Here is a 23,110-nt window from a genome sequence, read left to right on the forward strand (position 1 = left end):
AAGAATTCAGTTCTCTGGGTCCCAGACAGAGGAAAATGCCATCTCCTCTCCACCCCACCCCTGGCAGGCATTTCTAGGGGAAAGACAGAGGGATGCTGAGGGAAAAAATCCTTGAAAATTATGTCTAGAGAAAGGGGTAAGGGGGAATTCCTGAGATGGGAGGAAGAAGTGATAAATGGTTAATGGGAGCACAGTAGTTGGCAAAAAAGAAGCACCTCCCCCCAAAAACACACCAGAAGCAATTGGGGGGGGGAATGCTTTATTCCCAGTCTTTTGTGCAGAATAGGATCCTGGGCAGGGGCCTCTGTCTCCCAGAGCCTGCCCTGTCCCCATCTCTTCCTCCGGGTCTTCTTTTCTGTTGAAATGTGGTCAAGCCAGGGTGGGCAGCGGTCAAGGCCTCAGACTTAGGGCAATAGCACAAGAGGGACCAGAGGCCTGTTTCTTAAGGGGAGCTGATGTCCAGGAGCAAGGTCACACCAAAGCGTGGTGGTTTCATCTTCTACTTCCCTGGGAACCTCAAAGCTCACTGATTTAACCCAAGGTGACTACATCACACAGAGGCTTCACAATGGGAACACAAAGCTCCAAACCAGCCCCCTCTGGTGTCCTTTGAAGATTAATCTTCATTTTACCCCAACCTGAGTCTCATAAGGATGACTCTAACTTTCTCCTTGCCTCCACCTCCTGGTGCCCAGCAGGCCTGAGAAAAGGCCAGCAAGATGGGGAAAGGGTCTACAGATACAAGGTTGAAATATATATCTCAAACGTACAAGATCATGAGGGGGCTGAAGGAACCCAGAGGATGAGAGACATAAATCTAACCCTCACCCAAATGCTAAGCAGAGAACCCATCTTCCAGATTGGAGCCCGAGGTTTCTCCTACAGGAGTCTGGCTGTCTCAGACTGGGGAACATGGTGTTTCTACTCTTTGTGGAAAGAGTAGAGATTTATGGGGGGCTGAGTAGGTTACAGAGACCCCCAAGATGCTCTCTCCCAGAGGCCACAGAAGTTTAGGCCTATAAATAAGGCCTGGAATTGGGGTTAGGGAGAGGTATAGCAAATAACTGAGGGTCTACTTGCCACCCTTTTCTCCCAACCTCATCCTATTTCAAAGAGTTGTCAGCCACTGTCTGCTTGCCTTTCTCTCCCTAAGCTGTTTGCCTCCTTTCTCAGCAGGAATAAGAGGAAATACATGAGTAGCTGATAAAATCTAGGGCCTCTGGAAAGAACTATTCCTCTTCTCCCTGTTTTGGGAATGGGGCCAAGGCCCAAGCAGGGTGAGATCAGAAGAGGAAAACAGACTATTTTTCCTAAAGTTTTAATCTGGCAGTGCCATCCGGTCCCCCTGTTCTGTTCCCAGCTCTATGCCTGGGCCATTTCCAGGAAGCTTACTGTTTGAATGATAGGAGAGATGAGAAAGCTGGAAGGATATCACCTAGTTTATGGTTTTCAGGATAATTTTGGGAAAAGCAGAAAAAAACAGAAGAGAAGGTAAAGAATAGAGGCAAGAAGAGAAGGCCCCTATCATTCTCCTAAACTGGCCCTGAGATCATCAGTGCAGTGTGAGAGGGGTGGGGGCATCACAGTAGACAAATAGCTTGGGGAGGAACGACGGGGGCAGGGGATGGAGTCTTCACCGAAGCAGTGACCACTTGATCTGTTCCTTTGCTGACTGTAATACCTGCAGGCATAGGAGTATCCCATAGTAAGAACTGGTGGGGAAATGGGGGGTGTGACCAATTTTCTTGGGTTGAGTTTTCTATTCTCTTTACCTCCCTCCAAAGTCTAATTGTCTTAAGTTTATGAAGGGATATTAAAAATGTTATGGTGATCATGGGAAGCCATATCCAAATCTAAGATGCAGAGCAGATACGGATAGCCTATTAGTTTTCTGAACCCTCCATTAAAAAAAAAAACTTGAGGAAAAAGAACATGTAAGCAGGGAACATAGGAAAAAGTCAAGAAAAATGGGCTCAGAGGTAAAATTTTCTTGGTAAGAATTCCCATCAGGCAGAAAACAAAGTCCCTCTCCTGTATCAGGTAAGACAAGTGATAGCTGAAACCAAGGAAGGATGGATCTGTCAAACCTGCACATTCTGGAATGTGCATTCCCAGCTTTGTCCTCATTTGAATAATAAGAGAGCGCTAGCACAAAGACCATCTGCTTAAGGCAAGCCTCTGCTGGGGAGTAAATCACAGGGTGAGGCTGCAGGCTGGGAGGGTTTGAAGGGTACAGGGAAAGGTTGAGAGCCATCGATCACAGAAAACTGGGGTGCAGGTTGTGGGGAAGGAGATTGGACAATCCCAGTGGAAAGCATGATTCAGGTCTCTGCAATGGTGGGGGCTTAGAGAAGAATGGAGGCTGTCTTAGTGTAAGGCAGAGATTCCTTCATCTCCCATTTCTACTGTTAAGTGGAAGGTCAAGGTAAAGGAAGGAAGTCAGGAACATACCTGAGACACAGTCTGCTCCGTGAGGGGGACATCTTCACCCTATAACAGAGACAAGCAGTCAGAGTACAAAGCTACAGCAAAACTCCTGGGGGGGGGGGGAAGAAGTCAAACAGGCTTCCCTTTAGTGGAGAAAAAAGACTATCCTCATACTGAAGTCTAATTGGAACATAGATGACTTTGACTCTGTGTCTCCCCACCCCATCCCAGAGAAAGGGGCATAGAACAGGCTGCACCTTTTGACAGGGCCGAATCTGATTAAAGGAACTTATTTCACCCATCCCCCTGCTTTAGGGGCAGGATGATCTTATAAAAGACCCAGTCCAACTGGGTTCTCTGATCTCAACCTATAGTGGAAGGGGGGGTACTGACTCCCCCAGTTAGAGAAAATTTTTTCCATGAATATCCATCTCACTTGGGGACAGGATTAAAGGAGGGCTGGGAGGAGTGAGGGAGAGGTAGTTTAACGGATCCTGCAAAGCCTAATGGGTAACAACAGCATGTTAATTTGAATAAACTGCTGCAACAGCAGCCCAAGAAGGAAGGGGGGGAGCGAGGGTGGGGTGGGGAAGCCCCTCCCTTTTTCCACATGGAGACATATGTTAGAGAAGAAGATTAAACTATGCAAATGGAGCCTATGGCAGTTAAGGGAGAAGACATTTCCCATTACCCAGCACTATCGGCTTCTGCTTGGTGGAGGTCAGAGTCGGGACATTCCAAGAATGGGGTTTCAAATTTGTCTCCCTAGCCCCTCCATTCCTTCCCATACCCTAAGTGTCTCCTTTTTAGGATTTCTAGCAAAAGGAAAGATGGAAAGAAAGACTTCTGGCTAGAAAGGTCAGGAAAGGTAACTCGGTAGGTGACTCTGAATCCAACTCAGAAGACATTTGGGGTGCTCTCCCATCTCTGAATAATGAGATTACCTGTCAAGTTTCTTTTTAGCTCCAAAGCTCTATGTATCTATAGAGTCACTCATTCATTTAAATATTCATTGAGCAGCTATTATGTGTAAGGTGCCTTAGTCCTGATAAGTATTAAAGAGAAACTCCTTCCTTTCCCTTTCTATGTGACACCAAAGGAGAGGGGAACTGAACTGTAGGAAGGGATGGGTTTTTTGCATCTAGTCTCTCAAATAGGGTTAAATCAGAAAGTGTTCAGGTGTGGAATGAGTCTGGCCCAGCAAGACAGGAAGGCACTTACCCGTAATGCCACTCTGTGTACCACTTGCTGGGGGTCACTCTCGAGAATTACCCTGTGGAGATAAACAGCAAACTTCCACCCACTGTGGCCAGGACAAGACCCACTTAGGAAGAACAGAGGTTTCTCCCCTAACACAATGCCTTCTGTCAGAGCAATCTCCCAACCCCCCCCCCCAAACCACAGCCTGGCCATAAGACTCACCCTCCATCTACGATCTCATCTACAGCCAGAAAGAGTCCCTCCATGTTCTCTAGTAAGGCTCGCTTCTCAACATTCTTCCTGGGTGCAAAAGAAGAAAAAAGAAGCCAGGTGGTTGGAAGGAGGAATCTGAGGGTACTAGGCTGGCGAGTTCTTCACAATCTTTCCAAGAAAATCAAAGAACCCCTCATCCACCCCCTACCCAGAGGGGGAATGGGGCAAGGAGAAAAAGAGAATGCACCCTCTCACAGCAGAGTAAACCAGGGCCTTGTCCTTCCTCAGAGACCCAGATCTTGACTTAGAGCTGAGAAGGGCTTTAATGATCATTCAATTGAAGCCCCACACTTGGGGCAAAGCTCCAACTGCTTCCTAGGATGGCTGCACCAATTCAAGGCTCCACCAGCTGTACTTTGAAAGGCTCATTTTCCTGAAGCCCCTCCAACAAGTTTTCTTTTCCCTTTTTGTCAGTTTGCCAGATTGATGAGAGTAAGATGGAACCTCAGAGTTGTCTCACTGGCATTTCTCTAATTACTGGTGATCTGGGGCATTCTTTTTCCTATGGCTAGAGAGATTAACTCCCTACTCATATCTTTTATTCATTTATCAAAAGGCTCTTATTCTAATTCAATTGAGTTATAGACCACTTCATTTTTCAGATAAGGAAACTGAGGCCAAGGGAAGGTAACCCAACTTGCCCAATATCATATCCTTATATAATAACAGCCAGCATTTAGGGGCTTAACAAGTGTCATCTCATTAGCTTTATGAAGTAGATGCTGTTATTATCCCCAGTTTAACAAGAGGAACCTGATGATTAGAAAGGTTAAGGGTCTTGCCAGTGACTAAGACAAGATTGATTCCTGAGCAGTCCCACCTCTTGTTTCTTCCCTCTATGCCGCCGAACCACTGACATCACTTGAAATCCCTTCTAGGATTTTTTATCTTTAAAGATTTTATTTATTTTGAGTTTTACAATTTTTCCCCCAATCTCACCCCCACCCAGAAAGCAATTTGTCAGTCTTTTTACATTGTTTCCATATTGTACACTGATCCAAACTGAGTGTGATGAAAGAGAAATCTTATCTCTAGGATGTTTTTGAAAGAAGGTTGTTTGGTTTCTGCTTGAACATTCTAAGAGCTTGAGGCAGCCTAGATAATTTCAGCTCCTGTTATTCGAATTTCTTAAATACCACCCCCAAATCTGTCTCCCTACTTCTATTCACTAATCCCACTTCTGTCCTCTAAGCCAGGGCTGTTCAAAATTCAGCTGTGGCCTGTGGCTTCACTAAATACTTTAGTAAAGGAAGCTGAGCTACTGCAAAGTTCCCACTAAAATGGCAAATCAAAATATATTATCTATTGTCTCAATAAAAACTTTTAAAAGTAAGGTTGAACAGTCTTGCTCTAAGCTACCAAAAATACCTTTTCATGGGACATGAAAAGGGACATCCCTTTTCTAGTCAAAACACTTCCAGGGCATCAAATTATCTTCTTAAAACAGGATTATGAGATTCATATTCATCCTGATGACCCTCCCCTAATTACATACTCCAGTTTGACAGCATCCTTCTCAGAATATGACCGTCAGAACCAAACACAATGCTCTAGATACAACTTAATTAGGGAAGACCAAGGAGGTTCTGAAATTCCCTTGTTCTGGATTTGATATTTTTGTAACCATCATCTATAACTGTGCTAATCTTTTGTTTGTTTGTTTTGCAAGGCAATGGGGAGTTGAGTGACTTGCCCAAGGACATACAGCTAAGAAATAAAAAGTGTCTGAGGCTACATTTGAACTCAGGTCCTCCTGACTCCAGGGCCAGTGCTGTATCCACTGCACCACCTAGACACCCCCATGTTAAACTTTTTAGCTGCCAGGCCACATTGTGGAGTCATAGTGAATTTGCAATGATCTAAAACCCTAAGTGGACATAGAGGGGAAATAAAAGGAGATCCAATTTGAATGGGGAATACAGTAATCTATTTACCCTACTTCCCACATGTAGCTCCCCAAAGACCTCGTTTAAAAGCAGGATCTCAAAACCTTGGCTACATTCCTGCAAGGTATGGAGGGCCTCCAGGGGAAACCTAAGCCAAGGACACTCCCAGTCTGAACTGAATTTGGTGCTGGGGACAGCCCTCTCCCTAACTACTCTTTCATCTGGAATCAATACCTTCCCGAACAAAAGGGAGTTATCCACCTCCCTACTTAGTCTTTAATGGACAAATACAGCAACTGAGATCTTTTTTTTTTTTTGAACTCAGGTCCTCCTGACTCCAGGGCCAGTGCTCTATTCACTGCACCACTTAGCTGCCCCCAAGATTTTAAGAAAAGAAGCCAATGTCTATCTGTACCCTCTGTAAAGGAGATAGCTTGATAACCTGGGGCTGAAAGGAAATGGAAGCTATCTATGGAGGAGAGAGAACCATAGTGGGTTCTAATCAGGTCACTGCCACCCTCTCCTCAAAAATCCTGGAGTTTTTACTTTACTACCCCCCCCCCCAAAAAAAACTACTGCCTTTTTTTTTTTTTTTTTTGTTTTTGCAAGGCAAATGGGGTTAAGTGGCTTGCCCAAGGCCACACAGCTAGGTAATTATTAAGTGTCTGAGGCTGGATTTGAACTCAAGTGCTCCTGACTCCAGGGCCAGTGTTCTATCCACTGCACCACCTAGCCGCCCCACCACTGCCTTTCTTTAAGAGGCTTCTTGTACCTGGGTTCAAAACCGGTCTCAGACACTTAATTACCTAGCTGTGTGGCCTTGGGCAAGCCGCTTAACCCCATTTGCCTTGCAAAAAAAAAAACCCTAAAAAAAAAAGGCTTCTTGTATCCCTGTTTAGATTCATAGCTTCCACATGAATTCAGCTAGGCAAGAAGAGTAGGGTAAAGGGCATCCCTATTCCACTAAAGGGGAAAACTGAGTATCAGAAGGCAGAAATGACACAGCCAAATTAAACCAAGGTTCAAAGTAATAAACCCTCATCCACAAATGACTTTTCTGTGACAATTTTTCCCCCCTCCAGACATGCACGGGGGAAGAGGAGGCAGCAGGTAATGCAAAGAAAACTGAGTTGATCTGGATTCAGAGACCAGGATCTGGGATAATGAGTAAATCCTATAACCTAAGCCTTATTTTTTCCTTGTTTGTAAAATAGAGATACTAATTAGATTACCTCATTAGAGTGTCAGGGAATGAGAATGTATGTAAAATACTGTGTAAAGTGCAAAGCACTACAGAAATGTGGGCCATTATTCTTCAAGTTACTAGTAGCTCTGATTGGGACATACAAAAGATGATGCCGATTCGGCTCAGTGCCATTTTCCTATCTTTAAATGGAAGACTATCTTCATAAGAGATGGCATTCTGTCACAAACTAAATTGAAGGGGCAGATCTGCTTCCTCCTTAGGAACTTCAGCTGAAACAATTCCCCACTGGGTCCTAAAGGGTGGTCACATGTTGCCCCCCCCCCCCCCACAATGGCCTGGCTTACCTCAGCATCTGGCTCAGAGAGTCAAAGAGGCAGTTCAGAACAGCCATTAGCATCAACTGTGAGAGCAAACAGAGGAAGGCAGAGGTTTGACTAAATTCTCTAATGTTGTTGAAAGAGAGAAATGGTCCACATAGAGAAGCCCCAAAGCATGGGGACTGTGGAAAGAGGATTAGAGGGAGAAGATTCTGTCACTTTTAGCTACTTTTACTCAGAATGTCTAGTCATAGCCTCTGTGGGGGCCCTCAACTGGGGTCACTGGACAGAAGGTCTGACCTCAGCCAGTGGGGAATAATTAATTATCCTTTCCATATTCTCTCCACTCATGAGATGATAAGTAAGATGAAACATCATGCTGAAATGAGAGGGGGAGGAGGTTTCATCACTAGCATGAACCAAGGAATGAACAAACTGACCCAGATTACAGCAAATGTGATCCATTTCAAAGTTTATATTTCTAATTCTGATAATGCATGCTGATGGCCACTCACCATCAAAGAGCTTGTGTTTTATACACAGAAGTAAATGGTTAATACAGTCAATGCTTTCTACTTGGAGGTGATAGATTATTTTGGGAAGACCTTTCTGTATGATTTGTTTTCTGAGGCTAACTTCTATTAATGTGGCATAATGAAAAAAAGCACCAGACCAGAAATCAGAAGACATGGGTTCACATCCTGACTGCCATTCATTAGCTATATGATCTCTGAGTTCAGTTTCTTCTTCTGTAAAATGGAGAAAATACTACTTGCATCCTTATCTCCCATGGATCAAATAAGAGAATGAATATAAAGTACTTTATAAACTTCAAGCTGACATAGTAATAAAGGCCCACTGCAATGTCTCATTCTGGTGTGGAGGTGACCCCCCAAAGATTATGCTACTAGAACACAAACTGGGGCAGGGGGGAGGTGTAGCTTTCCTACTAGACTGGAAATTTTTGCATTTGGGCTAGTTTGATGGACTGTCATCCAAGACCTGGTTACTTAAATCTGGGGAGGCTCTTTATCAGAAGGTTGGCCATGGCAACTAAAGAAGATCAGACAGAAGCCGTTAAGAGAAGAAAGAGCTCCCATTTCTATGGTCCTCTACAGGTTTACCAAACTGGTTTTCCTCAACAATCCAGTGAGGTAGGCTGTGTTAATATTAGGATCTCCATTTCACAGATGAGGAAACTGATGCTCAGGGAGGTTAAGGGGTCTGCTTTGGATTCCACAGCTAATGACTTGGTTCAGGACAGCTTCAAGGTCTCCAGCCTCCAAGCTAAGCTCTGTTCCCTGGACCTAGACACTTCTGCTAAAAAGGTGGGGAGGGGCAAAACTGTCAACTGGTAAAAAGTACCTTCACCTCGGAAACTAAGTGACTGGGTGTGAATATTGACTTCATTGGTCCTGCTAAAAGTAGACAGGGTCCTGAAAGATTTCCAAATTGTTTTCTGGGTTGAGAAGGGAAAAGAGGGATGGTCCAACAGGTGGACTCAGGATTAACAAGCCAGAGCTTGAGGGAATTTACCTCATTTTCATAGGAGCTGCCAATCACGTAGAAGTAAAGGTCAATGCTGCCTTTGTACACCACAGTCAGGCCTTCCAAGAGGGCAATCTCACCTGGAAAACAGAAAGAGGGATGATCTGAGGGCCTGGGGCAATGAAAGGAGGAACTAAGAGGGGTTCCTCATGCAGAGACCCCAACTACTTAAAGATGCTTTGGTGTACAGTTATCTCCAAGGGCTTGAATAAGGCAAGGGGAACAAATTCCTAAAGTCAAGTTTTTCTTCCCTTTGGAGACAGAGAGTAGGGGTGGGAGGATGGAGCCCAGGGGAGTTCAGCCAGAATTCTCCCCCTGCCTTCCCATATTTCCTTCCTTGTGGATGAGGTGGGAAACCAGTCAATTCTTTGGAGGTGAAAATGCAGAGCGGTCACCTTTCCAGACTTCCATTTACCTGCCCTAATGGATGCGGTACAATAAGCAGAGCTGCAGTTAAATTTGTCAAGTGAGGCTCATAAATCCAGGAAGCAGACAGGTAGCTAACAGCCAACCTTCCAGTACAGTATTCCCGAGTGAGGGACACTCACCTCCCCATTCCATTTCTGAAGAGTTTATTATTGGGGGGGGGGGGGGGAGAAAAGGAGAAAGAAAAAACCAGAAGGCTGAGCAGCAGCTGCAGCCCCATCCCTCTGCCCCACTTCTGTCCTGGTTCCAAAGGGGTGGGAAAGAAATGACCTACTGTCAGTCCGGTGGGTCTTGTTGAAAATATTCTTCTCAAAAGCCTTCTGCTCCTTGACACTGGGGTAGGTATCATCATAGTACTGGCAGGAGAGAAGAAGAAGGGGCAGTCAGAAAAACTGGGGGAGGAGGGTAGGGCACCCAGGGAAGAGTGACTGAATGCTGACTGCTTTGCCTCTGGGGTCTTGGTCTTGTCCATTTTAACATCTGACCTTCCTCCTATGTCACCTCCCCCTTCCCCCAGTTTAGAAGTAGAGAGCAGCAAATCCAAGAGAGGATACTGAAAACAGAAAGATACTTAACCAAAAAAAGGAGGGGTAAGGAAAAGGCAGTGTAACCTTGTACAGTTTTTGCTGAAGGGAAGAGGGAGAAGAACTCTCCCACAAAGCCCCCAACCCAAAGGTCCCACCAAGCAATGATTTCAGAGGGCAGTTGAAAAGGCTTGGCTCCTTCTCAGCTCAAGCAAAAACTCCTGGGATCAATCCAGGCAAGTGTTTTTTCCTGGGAGCTGCTGCAAGACTGGGCAGAAATGTCAGCCTGGCCCCTTCTGATTTCCAGGGAACTCAATAAACACTGTGCCTTTGTCACTATCGGGCACAAAAGACCCTGGGAGATAGTGATGCATCTCTCTCAGATCTGAGTTCCTACTCCTCACTATAGGGAGCTAAGGCTTAGGGAAAGGCTTCGATAACCTCCCAAAAGAAAAGCAAGTTCTTTCCCTTTTCTTTTCCATTCTACAGATCTTGACTTCTAAAAGCAATTGAATCAGAAGCCAATTTGACACATTACTGAGCCCACTCTAGGCTCCCTCTGACAAGGGGGCAGGGACCCGGACTGCTAAAATTGTTCTGCTCTTTAGGGGCCAATCCGTCGCAGTCAACTGAAGACCTATGACAGATCTGGCATTTAGTAACTGGATAACTGTTTCAAAAGGTGTCCTGCATAGTTACATCCAATTACAGGGAGGAACAGCTGGTGAATTCTAAACTAATCTCTACCTGCTGATTGATTTATGCTGTGCTCACCCAGAGTTAATACACCAGGGACAGAAGGAATTTCTCCAGAAGGGGGAGAAGGTGGTTGGGGTGGAACAAGAGAAGGAGAAGCAGCATCCTTTCCCATCCCATTCATCAGATCCAAAGCTTTACTTTGGGATGGTTGAAGGGTAATCGAGCTAATGGTAATTCTATACATGAGACCCACAGATGAAGGGTGGGAGGCAGGAGCTTCTGGGCACTTTGAATTTCCTTGTTCAGATTGTGATATTTGTCTCCATTTGAAAAAAAAGCATGCATTCTCTCCAGTGTGAAAGGAAAAATAAACAAGTTAAAGGAAGGGACTAAAAGACAGAGAAACTGAGGAGGAATAAGAGTAACTGGGAAGAAATATCTGGAGGGCTGCAAGGCAAGGAGGGGAAAACGCTCAAAAGCTCTGCTTGCCTGAGGGAGTGGAAGGAGATGGCAGGGGCAGCATTCTCAGTGTATATAAATCTGTCTGAGTTCTCACCTTGGCAAAGAGCCGCTCTCCATCATTGTCCAGGATCAGGATGGCTTTGACTGTGTACAGAGAAGGTTCCTGAAGAGACAGGGATTGCTTTTAGTTGCAGGGGTTCCTGCCAATGCTGCCAGCCCAGATCCCGGCCCTCTCCCCCACCTGGGATGTTGATGGAAGATTTGAGTGTCCTTGTAAGTCCCTTCTCCCAGGTTCATCTCAGATCACAGTGGGTAAGGGGCCAGCATGACAGAAGGGTATGCTTACAGAGTTAAGAATTATGGGGGCCCATTTTAGCAAGAAGTTCTTAATAAGCATTAGAAAAGCACATCACTCCAGGGAAAAGCCCAGGGCAGGAGTCAATCACCAATGAGCAATGATCAAGACAGGTCAGAGAGGCAATCCTATTCAGGAAACATGCTGAACCCCAGGCTCAGGACCTCCCCAGCATCCAATCTAAAACTGCCAAAGGTCAATCTGAAATATTCTTTGCTATGGGATTAACAAGGGCTGCAGAGGAGCATACTCAATATGCTCTGGCTGCAGCAGCAATGCAGACCTCCAGTGCGGCAGCAATGCAGAGGAGGAAAGTAACCTTTAAGAAAGCCACTTCTTTTCCAAACTGAAGGGAACTGGGGTGTTTGTATGCTCTTGTTCGTTCTCTCTCTCTGTCTGTCTCTGTCTCTGTCTGTCTCTCTCCTCACTGTAGTTCCCCCTTATTGTAATGCTACCTGGGATTCCTGTGGCAGCCTCTTGGATCTTCCCTTCCATCTCAATTTTTAACTGGGGCCCCTGATCAGTACTACTAAAAAATGCAGGTACAAAACTGCCTTGCACTTCTGGGATTATAAAGTAAGGAGGAGACCTATCTAAGGAAGGCAGAAGCTGTAAAAAGGGGAGTTTCTTTTCCCTCTGAGCTGCCAAGCTTTGAGTTCATCAGTTTCTTTGTGAAGGAAGGTTGGCCTTGATGAAGGCACCCAAGGAATCACTCTTTCCTTTACTGCAAACATAATACAACCCCTTTCCCAGGCCCTACAATTTTCCATAGCCATGAAGACCCGCACCTTTGAAGCTTTCAGGAAATAGACTCTTTGGGGGCAGGGCAAAGAGTATCCCCATGGAAGGGACTCCTAGATTTCTAAGACTTCACTCTCTAATCAATACACTTTCTCATTGGTACTCCCGTGTTTATGAAGAAACGAATAATGACTGAGGCAAAAACAAAAGGATTCAATAAAACCTTAAGTTTAAAAAGAAAAAAAGATATTGCCTCTTCTTGCCTAAAAAACCTCCACCAGTACTAGAAAGGGCCAGGTTCATCCTTCCAACAGGCCTGGCTCCTGTCAGAGGCTAACAATAAGCTAATGGAAGGGAGGGGAAAAGATACAGCCAAGAGTCAAATGCCTTGGAGTAGGCAAATTGCCAAAATAGACCTCCAAGGGTCTTTGGGTCACCACTGGAGCATGTCCAACCCCAGGGAATAGGAATGGTTTGGGGGAAGAGTAAAGAGAATCCAGTCTTTAAGTGGTAAGAACCCTGGGATAAAAATCAAAACTCATCTACAGAATCTTTCTACACCTAAATCTCCAAATTTAGATAAACGTTCTAAGAAGATCTATTTGTCTAAGTAAATTAAATAATTGCCAACGAATCCCAATATTGATCATATAGAAAAGACAACTACTCCCGACTCCTGCACACACCCCTAACAAACCTCCCTGAACAGAGGTAGTAGAATACAAGAAACAAAGGAACTCTGTGATTTAGTGGGTTCCAGCCCTGCCCCACTCACCTTGATGACCTAAATAGCCTACTATGGGGAAAAAAAGAGCCAAAAGAGGTTATTTCTCCATGGCAAATGAAGAAACTGAGCCAAAAGAAAAGGGAAGGAGAAGTGCTGTGGGCAACTACAATTTTCATGGCTTCTGGATACTTAAGTCCAGCTGCTCACCTGGCTCAGCAGAGAGCAAGAAGTTTCTCCTCCTGGCTCTGTTCTTAAACTTACTAGAAAGTCTCAGTAATGTAACATATGAAATTAGACCTGTTGTGTTCTACTATAAACAAGAGAAGGATAAAGAGAACAAAGGAGAAAGACTTTCCAAAGCTCTGGAAAGAAAGAAGGTCCTAAGAAGAAGTAGTGTGCTTTTTCAAATTGTTTGGAGGTTGAATTAAAGCAAGGATATGAATTTGCAGGTAATTCCAGCAAAAGGCCTCCCTAATGACTCAATCCCTACCTTAATTCTCAACTTTGCTCTGAAGCAAGTAGCTTTCCCAAAAAGTTCCTTCTCCTGTTTTGACTCTTTGCTGGTGGGCTCTCAGGGCAGAGTCTCCCTTTGCCTCCACCCAAAGCCCTTACCTCTCAAACAGCAGAAGGTCCCAGAGGTCTCCAGCCATAAAACAGACTGGCCTAAGCCTCCGGAAGTCATTACTGATAATGTCATTTCATATGAAATTTTTGCAAAAGGGCAGGTTTATAAATAACAGCCTGCTATCAGGAAAGACTGTACTTCCTGAACAATGGACCAGGCTTGACCTTTGAACAGAGGCTAGAGATGGCTGCCAAGATAGGACTACTGGACTGGGGAGGTGTTGGGAGGGTTCAGAAGTCTGTCCTTCTGCTCCACTCCCCCCAAACAGACAGCCGCTTGAAAGCTTTCGAGACAAAGTTCTGTGATGCACTGACTTTCAGAGAGCCACAGTCTGAGTGTATAACAGAACTTCACCTCAAATGCTAATGATGCCTGGAAAATGGTGGGTGGAAGGGAGCTGAGGGGTAGCCCAGGAGACAGGGGGCTTCTCAGGGAAGCTCTGGGACCTGCTCTCTAACAGAGCAGAAGGAAGGAGCAAGGAAGGCTCCCACCTCAACTTCGGGGCTGCCTGTCTCCTAACCTGCTCACTGGTGGGTCAGACGGTGCCTATGCTGCCCCCTAGGGGTCTCACCACCTATCTGCAGCCACGCTTCTTAAGCCTCTCTTTGCCAGGCTTCAATAAGCAGAAGAGCAGACAGCTGTGAGCAACAAGATGCCCACCACAAGCACTGTTAGATAATGAGAGAAATCTGAAGGGACAATGAGGTGAGCCTGAGAGGAGAGGTCTCTTGCCTAATGCTACAGTGCTGGGCAGCTGCACGCTCAAGCCTCATACTAAGTTTTCAGAAGGTCCTTCTGAGGATGGACTTGGATGGGAATAGCTGAGAAGCTAATTAACTGATCTATCCATGAAACGAAGGGGCTGAAAACTGTGGGGAAGCCGTCTAAACATCAGCAGAGGAAAAGTAAGGCTTAAGACCTTGTTGAGACACTGGGATCCCAGAAATGGGAGTCCTCATGAATCTTCCTCAAATGATACCTACTTTTATCAGACCAAAACCTGGCCAGAAAAGGAAAGGAAGGAAAGGTCTGCAGGAGAATGGACATTGGGGAAAACACTGTGAGCAAGTTGTGGATAGTCACTCCCCAAATTTGATTTCTATTACAAATGACAGACTGAGAACTGCCAAGGACCTCAGAGGACATCTAGTCCAAGCCTTTCATTATATAGTTGAGGAAACTGAGGACCAAGAGATAAGATGACTTGCCCAAAAATAAGTAGGAGGGGCAGGATTTGAACCCAGGCCCTCTACCTTGAGAGTGTTCTTACCAGACAGCACTTGGTAAGCATAGTCTAGCATTGTGCTAGTCAGGGAGGAGGTAAAGACAACCATGAATGAGTCCTTGGTCTTAAGGACTTACATTGCATTTCTTGGGCCAGGGTGGGAGATAAAGTTAAATACAAACAAAATGATTTTCAGGAAAGGGCAAAGATAAAGTTTCTAAAAGAGGTGGCACCTGAAAGGAAGATAGGGAGCCTAGGAGAGAAGTGCTGAGAAAGCAAGGAATGGCAGACACTCTGTAAAACAGGGAGGTGAGAGGTGTGTGTGTGTGTGGGTAAATGTGCAAGTGTATGCGCACACACACACACACACGTATGCAGACCCTGTGGATAAATGAGTAAGAGTGTAAAAGATTTACACTCTTACTCAATCCCTTGGATAGGGTGGCTGAAGCCCAAGTGTGCTGGGGGGCGGGGGGGGGGGGGGGGGGGAAGGAAGAGTAACCAGAGGGAACCATCTGAGTAGGGTTGACAGGGTCAGGGATGTACTTTTGTGGAGGATGGATCAGGAAGAATGAGAATGGAGGCAAGGAGGGCAATTAGAAGGCTATTGCATAGTCTAGGCAAGAAATATTAAAAGCATCTGAATTATGATGGTGAAAGCATGAAAGGAGAGGACACATGTGCAAGATTCAGTAGAGAAGCAGAAATGACAGCCTTAGCAATTGGTGAGCCATGAAGGGAAAAAGAAGACTGAGGCTACAAATCTGGGTGGCTGGAAGGGCTGTCAAGTACTTATGGAGTATGATACAGGATTGAATGGAGAGAGACAATGAGAGAAAGATATAGATAAAGGCCCAGGAGGAGCAAGGAAGATCCTGAAAAGGGGACTAAGAGCAACTAGCAATGTCAGAAGAGAATCAGGAGAAAGAAGCACCATAAAAATATTTTTATTATTCAAATATTTGTTGAGTGAATATTATGGAGAGAGGGTGCTCTCAAGAGTTAAAATCAGCGCGGCTAGGTAGCACAGTGGATAGAGCACTGCCCCTGGATTCAGGAGGACCCGAGTTCAAATCCAGCCTCAGACACTTAATAATTACCTAGCTGTGTGGCCTTGGGCAAGCCACTTAACCCCACTGCCTTGCAAAAAAAAACAAAAAACAAAAAACAAACAAGAGTTAAAATTCCAGTGCTGCTGTTCACTGTGTTTATGATCCAGAGCCAGTCACTTTACATCAGCCCCAATAGGATGAGGGATTGGACTACACAAGATCCCTTTTCCATCCAAAATAACAATCCCATTAGATTATAAATTCTTTTGGAGAAGGGACTATGTTTTATTTATTACTGTAGAGACTGTATTAGATAGTGGAAAAGTCATTGTGGTGACTGGGACTCAGAAAACCTGAGCTTTGGCTACTATAAAGATGAGCAGTAAAACAAGGTAACATGCATCATCAAGCCTCGTGGAAGACAAAAAAAAAAGATAATACTATATGCACCACCAAGTCATATGCCAGGGCTGCTGATACTAAAACAGTAGAGTGAGGAATAAAACTTTGTAAACTTTAAAGGGTTACACAATGTGAATTATGTTGCCAGTGTTTGCTCAGAGAAGGGACAAGAGGATTGAGGGACTAAATGGAAGACCAGCCAGCAGAGGGAGTAAAAGCCAACCCCACATCCAAATCAGAGAACACCAAGCTAGGAGCGAGGGAACTTCGTGTTTCCCCTTCTCATTGGGACATGGGCTCTAAGAGAGCCTTTCTCTGAAAACTTGTTTGCTAAGGACTACCTATAAAGTGAGATCACCTGCAACATCTCAATGATCATAAATTTGTATAGAATCATAAAATCAAGTGGTAGAAAATGGTGAAGAGGTAGGAGAAAATTAGTTTCAATTGCAGCAGGAATGACTTAGGTAGGATAACTTGGTGATTTAGAAAGATTTTCTGAAAGGAAAGTCTGTCCAACAATGGAGTAGAAATAAGAGAACTAGAGAAAAGCTTGTTGTACCTACAGGTGAGAAGACAAGACAATTTGGGGGGGGGGGGGCCCTATGAGCTCAAAGATGAGATGGCTGACATGCATTCATGACACAAATCCATCTTCATCAACTATCCTATGGGACAACATTGCAACTTCTGTTAAGTTCTCTGTCATTCCTACTTGAGACAGGAGACTAACATGGGTAGATAGGAAGGGTTGATTCATTATCTCTCTGGAGTCACTCATCAATATTCCGCTTCATTGACCACCCCCCAGCTTTCCTTGTTAAAAACCAGAACTCTCAATGATTATATCTACATAAGAGGAGTAAAATGAAAAGCTGGAGTGAGCATGGGGATAATTCCAAGCCCAAATCTGTTGTTTTCTTAATTACCTTCTCTCTCTCTCTTTGCTTTCTCTGTTCTCTCTCAACTACCTTTCCCACCAACCCTGGATAATTCAGGCAAAGCTATTTGACTGTTTTAATTAACCAGATAATTGCCTCTTCTATCTAGCCAGTAGACCTGGCCTCTTAGGAGTCTGTTTTTCTCCAATCTAGAGGTCTCTCTCTCTCTCTCTCTCTCTTGACCATGTGACTACTTCCTTGGACCTTTGAGGTAATTTACACCTTGCCAGGGACTGGCTCCTTCCCACCACAGTGAGGGAGAAGGGAACAAAATATATAAATACGTCGGAAATCTATAACGAGGTCTTCTCAGAGGGCAAGGCATGAGGAGAGTTAGAAGCTGCATCAATTGCTCTTCAGGGGCTTTAGTTCAAGCTGAGGTCTGCTTCCAGCAATCAACCATTAAAACAAGCCGGCCAGAGTAACAGCACAGTTTATTCTGATCATTTAATTTGAAGTGTCAATAAATTAAACTTCAATCAATTAAACTAGGTGTGCAATAACCCAGATGGACACCCTGACACCAGCATAATCACAATAAAAATTTTTATGGCTGCCAGGGACCTCACCGGGGGCAGTGCTGGCACCGTTCTCGCCCCAGTCAAGAAATATATCTCCACGTTGCGAGAGCAAGGAGATTACTTCTCCTAACTAAATGGAAAGGCCCGGCAGCAGCAAGGACACAGCTGGGAGAGGGGTATGGGGGCTGCCTGGAACTAGATGAGAATGCTTTAGGGGCTTAATGTAATTGATATCTTTGCTGGATCAGGGGAAGGGGCATTCTAGGGCAAGTACCTCCGCTGTTAGTGCCAAAGGAATTAGACAAAAAACCCATTAAGATGATTCAGGAACCAAGGGGCATAGACTAACATCAAACCTTAGGTTCACTGGGTTGTTTTCAGTTTCCCTCCTCCCTATATAACACATCTTCACTACCCTTAAATGGCCTAATTTTCTGAACAAGGTCTGGAACCTTGAGTTTTGTTAACTGTTTGGAAACTATAGCAGTGTTATGGGGAATGAGAGAAAAAGTAAATAACTCTGAAAGTCTAGACAACTGATACTAAAAGAGCAGAGTGAGGATTACATACAAGAATCCAAAAGATAGAATGGTGCAAAAGAAAGGTCTCTGATTGCAATCCAACATTAAGTTCAAATCTTAGCTCTGCTACCTACTAACCAGTATAAATCAGAGCAAAGTCCTTTGGACCTCAGTTTGCTGTTTTGCAAATGGAAGGGACTTGACTAGAAGCCCACTAAGATACCTTCACACTCTAAACCAATGATCCAAGGGAGAACCTACATAAGAAAGATGATTCATTGTTTTAGAAGGGCAGGGTGAAAGGAGGAAGAAACTGAACTGCCATCTTTAAGGCAGTGGAAGGTAGTTACCTATTCTTTCTTCCAATCAGAAAAGGAAAGGATGACATTAGCAGCTGAACAAGCAATGAGTAATCACAAGATTGACTTATCAATAGAATTGTTAAGAATAGAAAATGAGGATTTTCCTTCCTAAGGTGATCTAGTGTAGGTTAGACACACTTCTGGAGAGAATGAAGAAGTTGGACTGTATTATTCAAAGACTCTACAAAGCTAGATTTCCACAAATAAAAACAATGAGTGAATGAAAAATTTCAACTAAGTGCTCACTATGTGCAGACATTGGGCTAAATGCTGGGAATACAATAGTTCCTATTCTCAAAACCTTACATTCTAATAGGGAAAGACAATATGGAATCCTAAATAATAGAGAAGCATATTGGAATTCAAAAACTGCCACAACCATAACCTTTGCTGATTCTAGAACCAGAGTCCTTCCATACGAGCAAACCCTATATCAACTGTGGAGGGCAGCTTAAGTGGTGCAGTGGATAAAGCACTGGGTCTGGAGTCAGAAAGCACTAGACTATTCACTTCAACCCCTTTGCCCCTTTGCCTCAGTTTCCTCATCTGTAAAATGAGCTGAAGATGGAAATGGCAAACCATTCCAGTCTTTTTGCCAAGAAAACCCCCAATGGGTCATGAAGAGTTGAGCACAATTGAAACGACTGACAACAACATAAAAACTGTGCTAATGGGGGTATAGAAAGAACAACATACTTAAGTTAAGCACCAAAGATTTTTCCAGATGTTGGATCAGGGCTCTCAACAATCAAACCAGGAAGTAATGTGAAAAAAGGAAGGTACAGAGGGAGTTGGGAAAGCAACTGGCTCTTTCCAGGTAAGGGGGCACTGTTAAATACTATCCACATAAGACAGTTATTTAAGCTCAGCACCACAGATTGAACAAGGAGAGAGTTCTCAAGACCAGTAGGCACTGCTCATTAGAGACAGTGGAAAAACAAAAACCAGTGCTTTACTCTGGTAAATATTTCTTGAGTTAAATCAAACATCAAAAGAATCTGATAAAGGGATTCAGAAGTGAAAAAAATGAATTTATTTTGGAAGGTGTATGGCATCACTAAGGACAAAAAAGAGAGGAGATTTCCTGACAGGAGAGGAAAACCTTGTCGATGAGACCAAGAGAGAGAAAATATTCCAAAGGGAGGTCAAACAGTGCATATTGCAAGATCTAATTCAAGGGAAGGAAAATTTGGTAAAACTGAAGAAACTGAGACCTTCTACTCACATGGATGAACTCAGATGAACAGTGCCCCAGAAGCACCACATGTTAATAATGTTTGTCCTTCGTTCTTGAAGAAGACCATGACATCAGGGAAGTGATGTTGTGACAAGCACATGAAATGGATTTGAGTGATGGGGTGCTATGCTAAGTCATTAGTCTCTTTCTCCTATAGAGTCATCTGGATCCAGTGGCCAAATATGAATCAGGACTATTGGACCTGGATTTGAGGCCATCAGGGTTAAATGACTTGGCCAAGGTCATACAGCTAGTTATGTCAAATGTCTGAGGCCGAATATGAACTGTCCTCTGACTCCAAGGCCAATGCTCTACCCATTGTGCCACCTAGTTGCCCTACCACATTCTAATAATAAGCTCCAAAAGAACTGAAGCTTTGGGAAGATGATGTTGACATATGGAAGTCAAAGAAAGAAAAAATCCAGATTTAGGAGAAGGATGTGTTGGTAAAACTTTGGTCTAACTCATAATTTTACTTTTAGTGTGTTCCTTAGCACCTATCTGAAGTACAGATCAGGAGGAGGGCTATATCAGAAAAAAAACAACAATAAAATGAGAGGAACTAAAGAAAGTCAAAGTTAAAAAAATCTCCCCCCCCCAATAATTTCATCCTTCTTATTCAACCACTACATACCCACTCTTGAAAGGGTCTATAGTAATCGTGCTTCAAGAAAGACACCTTTGGGGCAGCTAGGTGGCACAGTGGATAGAGCACCAGCCCTGGAGTCAGGAGGACCTGAGTTCAAATCCAGTCCCAGACACTTAATAATTGCCTAACTGTATAACCCTGGGTAACTCACATAACCCCATTGCCTTGAAAAAAAAAAAAGAAAGAAAAAGAAAAAAGAAACAAAGGGAAATGTGTATCTATTTTTTAAGATCTCCATGAAAGAAGTTATTCCATTCACCAGTTAAGAACAAAGATTCCTTCAAATCTCAAAAAGCATAAAATCTTTAAAAAAAAAAAAAGCAGCTTAATTTTCACATTTTTCCACTTGGACTCTTCCAACTCTAAACTAAATTCATGAAAAGAAACAAGCATCCCCTGGACTAATCATCTTGGGAAGAAAAGAGTGGAAACGTGGTGTTCTGATACCTGAGGATGATCCGAGAGATTTGTTAGGAGATTATAGCTGGATGCTCAGGGATGTCGGTTGGAGACTCAGCTCTAAAAGGAAAATTCCCAACATATGTACGTGATAACATACTCAAGCTCTTCCAGGAAAGGAAGGATGTTAACTGTCTGCAAACCACAGCAGGAGAATGGGGAATGAGAGAAAGCCTGGACAGCTCTGGAAGTCTAGACCATTTGTCCTGACTGCACTTTGGGCCCAAGAGTCATTTCCAAGTAGAAGAGGCACAAAGGAGAGAAAGGGGCTGAGGCAGGAACAAAAAGTCTGAAATCAGGGCCAGAGTCCAAGGGTGAAAGATCGTGAAGGCCAAGGGGAAGCCTGAGCTGATGACAAGGCTCCGGCTCCCTCCCAGTCCGGGGAGGGGGTTCTGGGAACTTCACACCCCGGGGCTCAGAACTGCTACTGGGGAGGGGTGGGGGAACCCCGGCTCGGGCTGCTCCAGAGCCTCCTCCTGCATCAGGGCTCCTGACCATGCCAGACCCAACTGACAGCGCGCTCCCTTACCGGCTGGGCCTTCTACTCGAGTCCGAGGCTTCGGCCAGGACTAGGCCGCACGTTCCGCGCGGCGAGGCCGGTCCCTTAGAGACTGTTCCCGACTATCCCTTTCCCCCCGACGCTCCGATCCCCCCACGCTTAAGGCTGGCCTTGACTCCGGCCTCCCGAGGGACCCCAGTGTCCCAGGTGCCTCCCCAACTCCTACCAGAATCAACGCCTCCATCTTGCCCCGAAGTTGCTGCCGACGTGGAGCCACGGAGCCGAAGAGGCCGATGATTGGTTCCAGGCCCCGGTTCTGCTGGCGAATCGAAAGGCACAATTTCCCCAGAGAAGGAAGGGCTTTCAGCCAAGTCTTTCCAAAACAAGCGCGGTTCTTGATTGACATCTAGAAGAGTCAATAGCACAGCCGAAGCCGATCATCGAGGGGGCGGGATGATCGAGAAGGGGCGGTGATTGTTTCCATGGGGATCAGGGGAAGCGGGGACAGCTGAGTTCCAATTGGAAGAAGTAACGGCACGTGATTTTCATGACGCAATTTCCTTCCAAGTCAGCCCTGGGGGCGTTTACTTGAGAAGTTTTAATACTTCCTTCTTCCTCTTTAAGGTGGCTTCTGAGCAGTACTCTTTGAGCCTTTCTTTTTGGTTGTTTTACCTGCCGTAATCCACCTTAGTCTGCTGATTTCAAACAAACAAACAAACAGGAAAGAAACCTAGGCCAACCCTAGGACACTGGCTATGGACCATGCTATCCCCATCGGAGGAAGAAAAACAAAACAAAACAAAATAAAACCATAAAAACCCCTACTGAATCTGATCGCTTCTTTCATCTTATCAAAATTTTTCTTATCTTTTTTCTTTCTTATCTCATGAATTTCTTTCTTTTCCTTTAAACCCAATTCCTCATCCTGAAAAGGACTAATCTGTAAACATGTTTAACACAAATGTGTATGGACAACATCCACCTGACTTCGCAGCTGTGGGGAGGGGGATGGGAAGGGAGGGTGGAAGGAAATGATGTAACTTAAAAATATGCATATGCATGTGGATGAATGTCTAAAACTTGTAATTGGGAAAACAAAATATCAATTTAAAAAAAGGAAGTGTGGATACTGATACTCCTTCACCCTCACCCCTCTGCAAAAGTGGGGTATATTGCCAAACACATGGTATCAGGCATTTTCCATGTATTGATCATTTAGGCTGATTATTTTTTATTTGTTTTGTCTTCAAAATATTGTTATACAGAGTTATTCTCTGACAGTGGGAAAGGGAAGAATATTGGTAATATGCTAAAAAGACAAAGATAAAAATTTTTAAAGTTTCAGGGTTTTACATTTGTCACTTAAATTTAAACTATTCGCTTCTCATTAAAGTCTTTCTGGATGTTTCCCAGTGTTGTCTTTCTTGTTTTAGCTCTTTTCCCCAACTCATATCATAAGTCAATTTGACAAAGCAATCTCTGTGTCCAAAAAAAAAATGTTGAACAGTAATAAATTGGCAGAACTTCAAAATGAACTCAGTTTCTGTAAATTTTGAGGTCAACAGAAAGTCCTGTGATTTTTGCACTAAACCAAAATGACCACAGAATGATAGAGCAAATTTCATTTATATTAAATAGTCAGTATTGGAATATTATTCTCTTGTATATGCCTTATCTCCTCTGAAACAGCATCTATTCTGGTACAAGTCCTCCTCCATCAGCTCACTCCTGGACGAATGCAAAAGACTGCAAGTTGATCTCCCTGCCACAAATGGAGTCTCTTCCCCATCTTTGAAGATCTTTCTAGAGGTCTGATCATCTCACT

At 44.2% G+C, this 23,110-nt stretch overlaps 1 protein-coding gene across 1 annotated transcript; it reads right to left on the reverse strand.

Annotated features, from left to right (window-relative positions):
* Positions 1–242: 242 nt before the first annotated feature.
* On the reverse strand, positions 243–21,722 carry COPZ1 (COPI coat complex subunit zeta 1). Its single transcript, XM_074225735.1, has 9 exons — positions 21,512–21,722; positions 11,064–11,132; positions 9,559–9,640; positions 8,847–8,938; positions 7,338–7,393; positions 3,850–3,927; positions 3,649–3,700; positions 2,452–2,490; positions 243–1,681 (listed from the first exon to the last, which is right to left on the reverse strand). Exons 1-9 carry the CDS (start codon positions 21,689–21,691, stop codon positions 1,634–1,636), a joined length of 696 nt encoding a protein of 231 aa, XP_074081836.1. The 5' UTR covers positions 21,692–21,722; the 3' UTR covers positions 243–1,633.
* Positions 21,723–23,110: the final 1,388 nt, after the last annotated feature.

The sequence above is a fragment of the Macrotis lagotis genome, chromosome 2 (genome assembly GCF_037893015.1).
Source record: "Macrotis lagotis isolate mMagLag1 chromosome 2, bilby.v1.9.chrom.fasta, whole genome shotgun sequence".
Lineage (NCBI taxonomy): Eukaryota > Metazoa > Chordata > Mammalia > Peramelemorphia > Peramelidae > Macrotis > Macrotis lagotis.